This window comes from Amphiura filiformis, chromosome 8, assembly GCF_039555335.1.
Source record: "Amphiura filiformis chromosome 8, Afil_fr2py, whole genome shotgun sequence".
Taxonomy (NCBI): domain Eukaryota; kingdom Metazoa; phylum Echinodermata; class Ophiuroidea; order Amphilepidida; family Amphiuridae; genus Amphiura; species Amphiura filiformis.
The window spans coordinates 7,191,389-7,203,460 of NC_092635.1; the positions used below are offsets into that span (position 1 = coordinate 7,191,389).

Consider the following 12,072-nt stretch of genomic DNA (forward strand, 5'->3'; position numbering starts at 1 on the left):
AATGACAAAGCGCTCTCTTTGAGAGGCATTTTCTTCTTAATTAAATCAGTTGTGACCCTCTTTTTGAATGTGGTCACTCACTGGCTGTGTCTGAAATGCCTAATGCCAAAAAAGATTGATTTAGGAATATCGTTGGGATTTCAGAGGGGGTCAAAATCAGCACTTCATACTGTTCAATCAAATTATCTTTGATTTTGAAGGACCCATGATAATGCCACAGTGCACTTATAGGTCCTAATTATGTTCAGAATGGATTAACCATGTGCCAATGTCTATGAGCAATTCAAAAAAGAGAAATTTCTAGACCCCCTACAGAATTTTAGGCCCCCTAAAGTGGTTCAGCCACAAATGGCGCTTAAAATCGGCAAATTTTGACACCTAATAACTTTAGGTGTACACCAGATATGAATTTCTAGTCTTTTGCATCTGAAAGAATGTAGTCTAATGTTACTAGGAACATAAGATTTGTTTTGTATTTTTTGTGTTTTTTTACTTTCAAAAAGGTCGTTTACCTATGAACATTTTTCGTCATAGCGCCCTCCTGAAAGGTCTGACACATAACAAACTATACATTTTTGGAATCCTCATGACCATACGAGTAATTTGATATATTACTTGACATAATTGGGAGCATTCTGAAAATTTGACCCCCATAACCTGTACTTTATGTGCATCGTTGCCAGGAAGTGCATTTTTGACCCCCTTAAAAATCCATACAGAGGATTAGAAATTAGTTTTTTCTTATTACTTGACTCAAGAGCAACTTGAAATATCAGGATAAATAATACAAATGGCTATAAAGTGATCAAAAATTTAAAAAAATATCATACTAAAATTGGCATTTTGTACCGTATCCTGTATGCATGGTATGTTAGGCAAAAATGACTATTTTTGAAAGCGTCAACTTAATACTAAAACACAAAAAATACAAAACAAATCTTATGTTCCTAGTAACATTAAACTACATTCTTTCAGATGCAAAAGACTAGAAATTCATATCTGGTGTACACCTAAAGTTATTAGGGGTCAAAATTTGCCGACTTTAAGTGCCATTTGTGGCTGAACCACTTTAGGGGTGGCCTAAAATTCTGTAGGGGTCTAGAAATTTCTCTTTTTTGAATTGCTCATAGACATTGGCATATGGTTAATCCATTCTGAACATAATTAGGACCTATAAGTGCACTGTGACATTATCATGGGTCCTTCAAAATCAAGATAATTTGATTGAACAGTACGAAGTGCTGATTTTGACCCCCTCTGAAATCCCAACGAAATTCCGAAATCTATCTTTTTTGGCATTAGGTATTTCAGACACAGCCAGTGAGTGACCACATTCAAAAAGAGGATCACAACTGATTCAATTAAGAAGAAAGTGCCCCTCAAAGAGAGCACTTTGTCATTTGGACCCTTAAATTCACAATTTTGGTCGAGGTCGCCAAACTTTGATTGCCCGCCATTCGCAAACGAAATGGAATTTGAATTTTTTTTGTGACCTCACCTAGGGATCCATGAAAGGTACCCCTGAGCCAAAGGAGAGCAAAATCCAAGAGGGTGGGTGTACACTCAATCTGTTTCGACATGGACTGACCCACAAGTATGTTTTTAAAAATCGGGGCAGTTTTCTTTAAAGTTTTTCGGGTGAACTATTATTAAAAACAGTCGACTCGGCTGTTGACACTGTATTTTTCTTTGCGTTTGATAATAAAAGCTGCTGCAATAATCATGTGTACCACGGGGTGGTGAATCACTCCAAAAGTTGGGGTGAAAGATTTTTTAGCACGTCAAAAGGGGGAGGGGCAAAGGTATTCTGGTACATCGAAGGGGGGGGGCAAACATTTGAGAATACACCAGGGGTAGGCCTACACTGCAAAAACGTGTTTAATAATAGAGCTTTAATATATAGAAATCGAGACAGATTGAAAAGTTAATGTTTAGATCTTCAACATCTAAAACACATAATCATATGAAATTTGTACAGATGTGTATAAATTATTGCACCACCTCTAAGGAATTTGGCATAGTAAACTCAGCATAAGTTCCGTTGTGGTATTAACTAGAGCGGTTACCACACCAAAGCTGAACCATGGTGCTTCGGCAGTCATCCGGGGGTTCATACCTTCTTTGGATATATGAAAAGGACCCAAAATAGGAATATTGATCCAAGTCTTATAAGGAGTGTCACCTCCGGTAGCAAAAAATATTTTTATTATATATTCTGTACTTTTTTCTCTTTCATTTGACACCACTCAGGGGGTCATACTTTCTTGGCATTTCAAGATATGAAAAGGGCCCACAATTAAGAATATTGACCCAGGTCTTTTGAGGAGTGTCACCCCCGATTAGGAAATTATTTTATTTGTATTCTTTACTTTCTTGTCTTTTATTTGACACCACTCAGGGGTCATACCTTATTGGCATTTCGAGATATGATAATGACCCAAAATAGGAATAATGACCCGGGTCTTATGAGTAGTGTGAACCCCGGCGAGGAAATCATTTTTATTATATTCTTTATTTTCTCTTCATTTGACACCTCTTGTGGGTACATACATTTTGAGATATAAAAAGGACCCATATGAACATTGACCCAGGGCTTATTATGAGTGTCATCCCCGGGTGGGAAAATATTTTTATTATAATTATTCGTTATTTTATCTCTTTCATTCAGTGACACCACTCAGGGTGTCATACCTTAGTGGCATTTCGAGATATGCCCATTAGACCAAAAGGTTAGTCCCGGGGGTTAGTCAGTCTGTAAGTAAGTACAAGATACATTTTACACTTATATCATGGTTCAGCAAAAAGCCCGTGCAGGCAATACGCCAGTGAGCAGCGCCTTTTGTTATAACGTGAGACCTTGCAATATGAGCCCGTAAAATCGTTCACTTAGCGAAGAAGTCACGCAAGCAAAATGTATCATCAACTTTTCCAAGAAACACTTATGTTTTGTATCTGAAAAGTTAGCTACAGACTTGATAATTTCAGACAAGTAAAATAAAAGTACGCTTTATCCTGCTTTGAACTTAAATTTTAAAAATGATATTAAAATCATTTCGATTATGATGTATATCATGTATATCTTAGTACATCTTCGATTATTACAGTCACGACTAACAAATCTGACAACTAACGGTTACCAGGTTATATTTATCCTGAGTAAGCAGTTGGACAAGCGCATCTTAAAAACATATTTATGGAGTTATCCAAAGCTACAATAATATGATGCTTGCTTACTAAATATTTGGCTTCAGTTTTTAACCGTTTCCGACGTACCAAATCTGTATTTGCTTTAACCAAACATATCCAAACAACCAACAATCACATTTTCATCAAATAATTTTCATTTTGTAGCCGAGATTTAAGAGTATAATAATGGGTCATAGGCATACGCGTAGATCCCGAGGGGGGATGGGGGATACATCCCCCAATATTTTACCAGGAGGGATGATCCATACAATCATCCCCCCCCCAATGTTGACGCCTGAATATGGGTTTCTGACCAAATTAACCTCATATTTACCTACTTTAGCCCTAAAAGTGCAAATTTTCGCGAGCTTCGTGCGCATTTATTCCATTTTTGCACCAAATGTCATTAGTTTAGCTTCAAAATAGCAAAATGTTTCGCGCGCTTCTCGCGCATTTGTACCATTGACTTATTCTGTCACAGCATCTGTGATTGGTTTGTGTCAAAACCCCGAATGTTCCCTTCATCCAATCAGAATTTTTTTCTATCGAACGAAAGCTAACACTCTCCGCTAAAACACTTTTTTCATTACGTCAACAGAATGACGCAATTTAATGTTTATAGCAATTTCTTTCCAACCCCATCCCCCACCAAAAGGGAAGGATTAGTTTCGTGTCAAACCGCTCTCTTTAAAGGTGAATTTTAATTAAGGCATTCTTGATTTCATTTATAGTTCACGATTTCATTGTGTTTGATTTCTCAGGTGGCTCCAAAAGCAATATGTCTATTAATCATTTTTATACGCGATTATAAGTTAATTAAACTATCTTGTAACAAGCAAACAAAATATCCAATGCAACATGCAACTAAACTAAAAATTTATTTGGCAACTGCTTTTCGTAGACCATCTAGCATAGTCTTCATATTGCTGGGTAATGCTGCTTCCACGAGAGATATTGGTACACTTCCCTCTATACTTGTATGTCCAATATAAGTCATGCGAGATCGCCCAGCATCTCTGTAAAGAAACAAACATAAGTTACGATAAAATAAAACACAAAAGTCTGTATAATTCCTTTGTCTATCGGTACTAATTACTTTCCTAAGGAAATATCAATACTTAATTAATACCTACATGGATGGAAGGTCTTGTTCCTCTGCATCTGCTCATATATAGACCTCTCCAATAGGCCTACATATTTATCATATATAAACCCCGATTTGTATTGATGATTTGTGCACAATAATTGATAGATGTTTCACATCTGCTCTTTTTTTCTTTTCAGATCCCAAATCAGAATTGTTCAGATGGAACTTATTATCTCGATATAAGTATATACTTATATCGAGATAATAAGTTCCATCCGAAAACTGTATTTCTATCGCGATTAATATAAACTATTATATGGCTATATTAACTAAATACTTTAAAACACCCTCTTGAACAACATATCCAAAAAGGACACAAAGGACAGAGAGAAAAATAGTAATTTGCATATATCCAAAATGGCCACTAATGCAGAGCTCAAATTTCAAAATTGGACCCATTTACTTGTATTCCTCTAATTATTAGGATTCAGAAAAGTATAAGTTAACCAATCTCAGATGTACAGTTCTTGAGTTATAGGCATAAAGGTCAAATGTCAAATTTTTGTTTCCATCAAATCAAAGTAGTTTCAAATTTCACCTTTATGCCTATAACTCTTGAAAGAACTGTACTAGTACATCGCAGATAGATCAAACTATACTTTTTCTGAATCCTACTAATGGCAGGAATACTATTAGATGTTTTTTATCCATATTCGTCCAATTGTGAAATTTGAACTCTGCATTAGCGGCAATTTTGAATACATGCAAATTACCATTTTCTCCTATGTCCTTTTTGTTCTTTTTGGATAATGTTGTTCAGCAGGGTGTTTAGAGTCACTAGTGTGCAAAATTTTTTGTCTAGCTCAGACGTATAATTGATAGGCGCAGCTCAGTTGTGTCATATAGGCCTACCCAGCAAACACAAAACGTTTTCGACATCATTCGCAAAAGGTTATAAAAGGTTGTCAGAAAACGTTTAAATGTTGGGTTATATAAAGGGTACATTAATGGTATAAAACGTTTTCATAACATTAAATAACATTTGTTGGTAATTTACTACACAGCAAACACAAATGTTTTACAGAAAACATTTAAATGTCGGGTTATATAAAGGGTATAAAAACGTTTTAATAACATTCCAAAAACATGTTTGCCCAAAATATTTACAATAACGTTTTTAAAATGTTTTCACGACCTTTATATAACCCGACATTTAAATGTTATTAAAACGAAAAACATTTTAAGAACATTTCTGTGTTTGCTGGGTGCAAATATTTTAACATAATGTTATAAGTGTTGACAAAATATTTGGCCAAAATGTTTGCAAAAATAGTTTACAATGACATTTCGAAAACATTTTAAAAATATTGTTGCAGTGTGGTTTCATACAAAACGTTACCTTTATATAACCCGACATTTTAATGTTGTTAACACGTTTTTACCTAAACCAAAACCCAAAATATAACTTATTTAAAACGTTTTAAAAACGTTTTTGTGTTTACTGGGTAATTATATAATCGTACATATCAAAACTGCAAAGTTTATAGTGAAACACACCCAATGCGACAGATACACCCCACTCTTGAAACTAGCAGCAAGTGCATATGGAAAGGTTTGGCCATGGTTTAGCAACAAAACGATTCTCTTATAACGCATCTATGCACAGTTTCCTCCTCGATACACATGAGTACACAATTTCGTCCAACAAGCAGTGCCTTGTCTCTACACAATCTGTTTTTACACTAATAAACGGTTGAGTACATGGTATCATAAGAGCTGTGTGAGCTGATGACTAGTGAAAAATACAGCATCTGTGATTGGTTTTTGTCAAAACCCCGAATATTCCCTTTATCCAATCAGAATTTTTTTTCTATCGAACGAAAGCTAACAATCTCCGCTAAAACACTTTTTTCATTACGTCAACAGAATGAGTATGACGCAATTTAATGTTTATAGCAAGGCGAATGTGGTAAATCTGCTGAAAGCGACCTATTTGCGCAATCTTTGACCAAAATGAAGGTTTTAAAAGTTAAAACCCCAAGTGATGATAGTGATCCTTACAATAGGTTTCAAATTTTATGTCATTAAATGAAAGAGCACACTTATGTTGTCCATTATACTAGATTAATTTCAATGTGCAATGGCCAATTCTCTTTAAATTACAAATCTTGTGCGAAAAGTTACTATTTTCGCCTGTTTTTGTCATACGGTTGTAAATTCAATGAACCATATCAATTTGTAAGCACTCTTTAGCAAAGTCATAGTTCATTGAATTTACAACCGTATGACAAAACAAGCAAAAATAGTAACTTTTTGCACAAGATTTGCAATTTAAAGAGAATTGACCATTGCTCATTCTAGTGACGCTAGTATAGTGTGCTTTTTCATTTAATGACATAAAATTTGAAAAACACTTGAGGTTTTGACTTTTAAAACCTACATTTTGGTCCAAAATGTGCTTGGATAGGTAGTTTTCAACATATTTTCCACATATTCGCCATGCTATAACATTGAATTGCGTTATCTGTTGACCTAGTGACGAAAAGTGTTTTTAGGGGGAAGTGTTAGCTTTCGTTTGATATAAAAAAAAAATTCTGATTGGATGAAGGGACTAACACTTGAGGCTTCGACAAAACCCAATCAAAGAGGCCCATTTTCAGCTAGAAGCTCCACAGCTCTTACATTGCTATGCACTCAACCGTGTAGTATAATCAAAGAGTGATGTGCGGAGACAATTCACTGCTTACTTGAGAGCTCTTGGACGAAAATGTGTGCTCAGGTGTATCGAGGTGGAAACTGTCAGTTCAGTTCAGTTCAGTTCAGTTTTATTTTATTTTTCAGGATACTGTGCACATGATGGTTTATAAGAGAATCGTTTTTGTATAGAAACCTTTCCATATGAATAATTTTGTTTAAAGCGCACTTAGAGATTGATATGACTGTTACCGACGATTTAACAGGCACCTCCGATGGAAGGAACACTCGTAGTTTACCTACTCAATTTCAAATGTTGAGGGCATACATCTGGATTCTATAATATAATTATAATACTTACATTTTACGAAATATTGCCCCACATGGAAAGTTTTTTCCTCTGACTAGAGTATCTTTTTCAGGATAACCAGGGTATTCCACACTTAAGCCCACTGTCATTGCCGTCTCCCCGTCCTCTTCATATCTCAACATTATAAGATCTATAAACTCACGGGAAGAAATAAGCCCCATTGCGGCGCTGGGTGTGACTGTGCGGATAATCATTAATTCCTGTAAAATGACACACAAAAAAGAGGTCTGTTAATGCTATGTGCAAAAAAAACACGTTTTGAGTGCTTAGGAAGTTTGAAACAGCGATCTTAAAAATGCTTGAGCTTTATGAGACAGTTGCCTCCAGCTTGTAACCTTGTGAAATACGAATTTCCAAGTTCGTATTTAGGGTCTTACTTATCTCTCGACCCAATAAGAGCAACATTTTTGACATGATTTGTTGGGGGCGGGCTTGCTTTTCCGTGATTCTTTTCTTCAATTTGATTTCTTCCTTTTCTCTCCATACACATACACTATACAGGCAAGCATACTATAAGCTTTAAAGCTTGGCTTGGCAATTTGCTTGGGCCTGGTCCCATTAAGACCCAAGGGTGTATCCGCCAGGACCGACCGGCTAACAAACAAATAACTGCACCTTTATAGAGGAGTTAATTTTCAATAGGGTTTGCAATGACTAGAGTTGCTAGTTAATTCGCACAAATAAGATTATACCTCATTGATATCCTTTAAGCAATCTGATGATGTGACACTCTTATCCCAGTCTTCCCTCACTCCTCTCGGTTTTGGCGCCCAAGTCTTAGCCACTTTGTCGAACGGTGCGTCAATCTCCAATTCAGCTTTAAAGCTGTTGAAAGAACAGATACGTAAATTTTAAAAACACGATTTTCCGATAAGATTTCCGTGACTCCTAATCTTATATCAAACATAACAGGCAAACAATTGCTTGGTTGTTGTGTTCTTTCAGATAGACCCCTATCCTTTTAAAAATCAAATGAATTCCGACACAAAATTAGTGAATTCCATCTTGTTTTGGTTTACAGTTCTTTCACATGTTTGCATGTTTTAAACATGTCTGAATTTATGATAGATATCCCAATTCATAAATATGCAAGTTTTGGCTATAATTTGACTATAAAACAAACAATTAATTTTGGCCTTATTACGACACAACTACGACGATGGTGATGATGATGACGATGACGATGATGACGATAATGACGACGACGATGATGATGATGATGATGGATGATGATAATGATGTTGATGATGATGATTGCGATGATGGTGATGATTATGTATATAATGGCTACATTTAATCATAACCTATATATAGGCTTTTATATATAATTATATATACTCACATATTTCCTTGAAAATACGAGGACTTCTTGCTGGTAATAAGGATTTTGCTCTGGAATATTACAATAAAAACACATATCCGTACAAAAAGTGAACAAAGCAAAGAAAACTAATCAAATGTTGAACTTATTTACCATGTTTTTATATAGGGCTGTTCTCGCCGGGTGCGTTCGGATGTGGGGTGCGTTTGTAAATCAATCCCAACGAGGACACGTACAGAAAAAAAAATACAGGAAAACGTGGACGCACAACAACCGAGGACGTCCTTTGTGATCGCAATAGATCGCAAATAACATAAAATTACATATGCCGAAGCCCGAAGGGCCATGGGGTGAGGGTAGGGTAGGGTGGAGCTTACAGTGTTTCGGGGGTTAGGTCCGCGGTATGGCGATTAAAAACGAATGTGTGTGTCCTCGGTTTGATAGGATAAATTTAGTACATTGAGGTCCTATACTTTTCCTGTCTGTGTGTGTGAGGGGTGTGTGTGTGGGGGGGTGCGAGACTAATGATGATGTACCAACACCGTGGTTATAGCGGTTGAAGTGATATCAAATTGACGTCATGAGTTCGTACGCACCTGTCCGCGTGCGAGAATCGGGGATTTGCCATTTGGTCTAATACCATTCGTAATATCCATTTCGTCTTTATCCATTTTCTCTAAACCCATTAGGTCTATATCCACTACGGTCAATAATCATTTAGTCGGCCTAATCATTTGGTCCGATAACCATTTCGTCCTATAACCATTTCGTCCGATAACCATTTCGTCTAATAACCAATAAGGCTAATCACTAAATCCAATCTAATGTGGTCTTTCCGTACTCGGGAATGCCGTGTACGTTTGCTTTGGATAACCGGTATAGGAATACAACATCATGGGTTCCGGTTTTCCCATATATTCATTATAAAATAGAGCCTATAGTATTTTGTCCTGAATCTTCCTTTCTACTGGGGGACAAAGTCAAACTGCAGTTTATAGTGTGTATCAGGTAAACCAAAAAATCACAGATAACGTGCTTTTATTTGTGATGTCTCCAATCAGTCCTGATCATCCAAAGTAGTTTGTTTAAAATTATCAAAGCAGATAAACTATAATATGATGACACGTTTTCACACATTTTTTATATTGAATACCTGAGCGGAAGAATTAGGACCCAACTCCCGCGTCCCGACCAGATATTAACAAAAAACACAATATTTGGAAAAGTTTTAAGAGACAGACTGTTTTCATCATCAGGGGACCTTTTAATTACACATTTAACGTACAAATGATATACGGTATGTTGCAATGGCAACATATGATAAAACTCATTTTATTAAAATGGAGTTGGGCCCTTCTTCCACTCAGCCTTCAATTCGATATGTCTGATGTGCTTTCAGGTGAATACGTCGATGCTGCCCGAGTCCTTAACTATGTGTATGCGTTTTCAGATATCGTTGTTTGCCCTTTGATCGTTCATCTACAGAGAAACTACTAAATTAACACATATACTATAAATGCTCTGGAATATTAAAATGTAGCATATATACTAAATAAAAGCATCCTGATCATGGATTTTCTGCGGTGTTACATTAACCAGCTTTTTTAACCACTAGCTAAAGTAGCTATTTAATATTATACGTTTGGTAGCCAATAATAATGCAGTACAATCCAATATACCAATGATTATTGCCAATAATATTGGTATCACAACACCAAACTGCCATTCTGTTTCAAATTTGATATTCACTGAATAATTTGACAAAAACTGCATGGCCGCGTATTGGGTCTGTGATTTTAATCCAGTACCATGGCAACCGATACAGATAAATCGAGCGTTTGTTAATAAATACCTGAACAGAAGTGTTGCTTACCGGGGTTGCTTCAATGCAAATAATGGCTTCAGGCTTGCAATGCATGATTTACACCAACTATTTTCAGAGTTAAGCTTACCACATTTTGACACTTTTGCCATCCTTCTTCGTCATTGATTATAGCCAGTAGTTTAGTTCTTGTATCCTCGATAATTTGCACATAATCAGCCATTATTGCACCAAAGTAGTAAATTGATTGCACAAAATATGTTTTGTGTGCGTCTTTGACGACAGCTTTATATTTCTATACCACTATATTGTGTGCAGGTCAGTTGTGCATTTAGCAGGTGGGCGATTTATGTACTCTGACCAGGTCTTGGTAATTGTGTAAATAGCGTGTTAATTTAGCGAGCAAAGGTCTCAATTGTAAATAGAATCACATAGAAAAACAAGAATAGTCCTTAAAAAGATACGTTCACGGATCAGGTGTATAGGGGTGTATAGTAATTTGTTCCAACTTTCATATCTAACTAACTGTGTACTGACTTGACAATAAATATAAGTGCTTTGAGGAGGCATAATGATCATGACCCTGGACAATAATTTAAAAACAAAAAACAAACAAAAAACACCTCATTTTGCATTTAGGTTTTAAAGCTACCTACAGGAAATTGTTTTTATGGAAGTGCTCAAGCATATTTTAAACAAATTAATTGAGTAGGGCAAAGCACACTTATCAAATAATGCCTTTGTTTGAAGCAAATCGGACATACGGTTTTCATAATAGGCCTATATCAATTTATATTTTCTTTGTATCTTATTGTTTTTTTATCAATAATCAATTAAGTTAATGAGCCCAAAATGACTGGAGATGTGTATTTTTTTGCCAATAATTTGCTAAAAATCTATGCATACATTTTCAGGGTATAGCCTACTTTTATTTTTCATGCTTTATATAGCCTTGAAATTTAGTGTTTCTAATAATTATGTTCTAATGTATTATATTGTGAAACTGCCCTCTAATTTGCATATTTGCATAAATAATTAGCTCATTAATTATGCAATTATGCAAATTAAAGGGCGGCTAGATATATAATGCAATACAATCCATTAGAACATATTAGAAACACTTTGACCAAGTTTCAAGGCAAAATTATGCAGAATAAAAGTACCCTGAACATGTATGCATGGATTTCAGGTATTGAGGCATTATGGAAGTGCTCTAAGCTCTAACCCCCGAAAACAATAAACCTGATAAACACCATCAGCATCAAGCGATGTACACATGATGAATACGTGTCTCTCTCACTCTAGCTTCTCCTCTCTCTTCAGCTCCTCCTTTCTCGAGTCTCTATCCCTCCAGCATACAATGTCTCTTCCTTTTTCTCTGTCCCCTCTCAATTCGCTGAACTTTTAAGTTGAACATTTTTAAACTTTTCTCTTTCTACCCCCTTCACTGTATCCATCTCTTTGCTTGATTTTGCCAAACCTGTTGTCTTTTAACTTAAATCAATATTACGCCACTGTTTTTAAGGCTGATTGCTCACGAAATTTCTCAAGCAAAATACCTTTTATTTATTTTATACTCCATTATAAAAGTT

The 12,072-nt window shown here is 35.8% G+C and overlaps 1 protein-coding gene across 1 annotated transcript; it reads right to left on the bottom strand.

Moving 5' to 3' along the window:
• Nucleotides 1-3,135: 3,135 nt before the first annotated feature.
• LOC140158207 (stAR-related lipid transfer protein 5-like) lies at nucleotides 3,136-10,873 on the bottom strand. The gene is made up of 5 exons (XM_072181331.1): nucleotides 10,611-10,873; nucleotides 8,680-8,729; nucleotides 8,030-8,162; nucleotides 7,329-7,537; nucleotides 3,136-4,202 (listed from the first exon to the last, which is right to left on the bottom strand). The coding sequence occupies exons 1-5, from the start codon at nucleotides 10,701-10,703 to the stop codon at nucleotides 4,064-4,066; spliced, it is 624 nt and encodes a 207-aa protein (XP_072037432.1). The 5' UTR covers nucleotides 10,704-10,873; the 3' UTR covers nucleotides 3,136-4,063.
• Nucleotides 10,874-12,072: the final 1,199 nt, after the last annotated feature.

Coding starts and splice junctions, on each gene's coding strand:
- LOC140158207 (XM_072181331.1), bottom strand. CDS start 10,703: ATGGCTGATTATGTGCAAATTATCGAGGATACAAGAACTAAACTACTG. Junction 8,730..10,610: donor GGCAAAAGTGTCAAAATGTG/GTAAGCTTAACT, acceptor GTAATATTCCAG/AGCAAAATCCTTATTACCAG. Junction 8,163..8,679: donor TCGTATTTTCAAGGAAATAT/GTGAGTATATAT, acceptor TTCTTTCAACAG/CTTTAAAGCTGAATTGGAGA.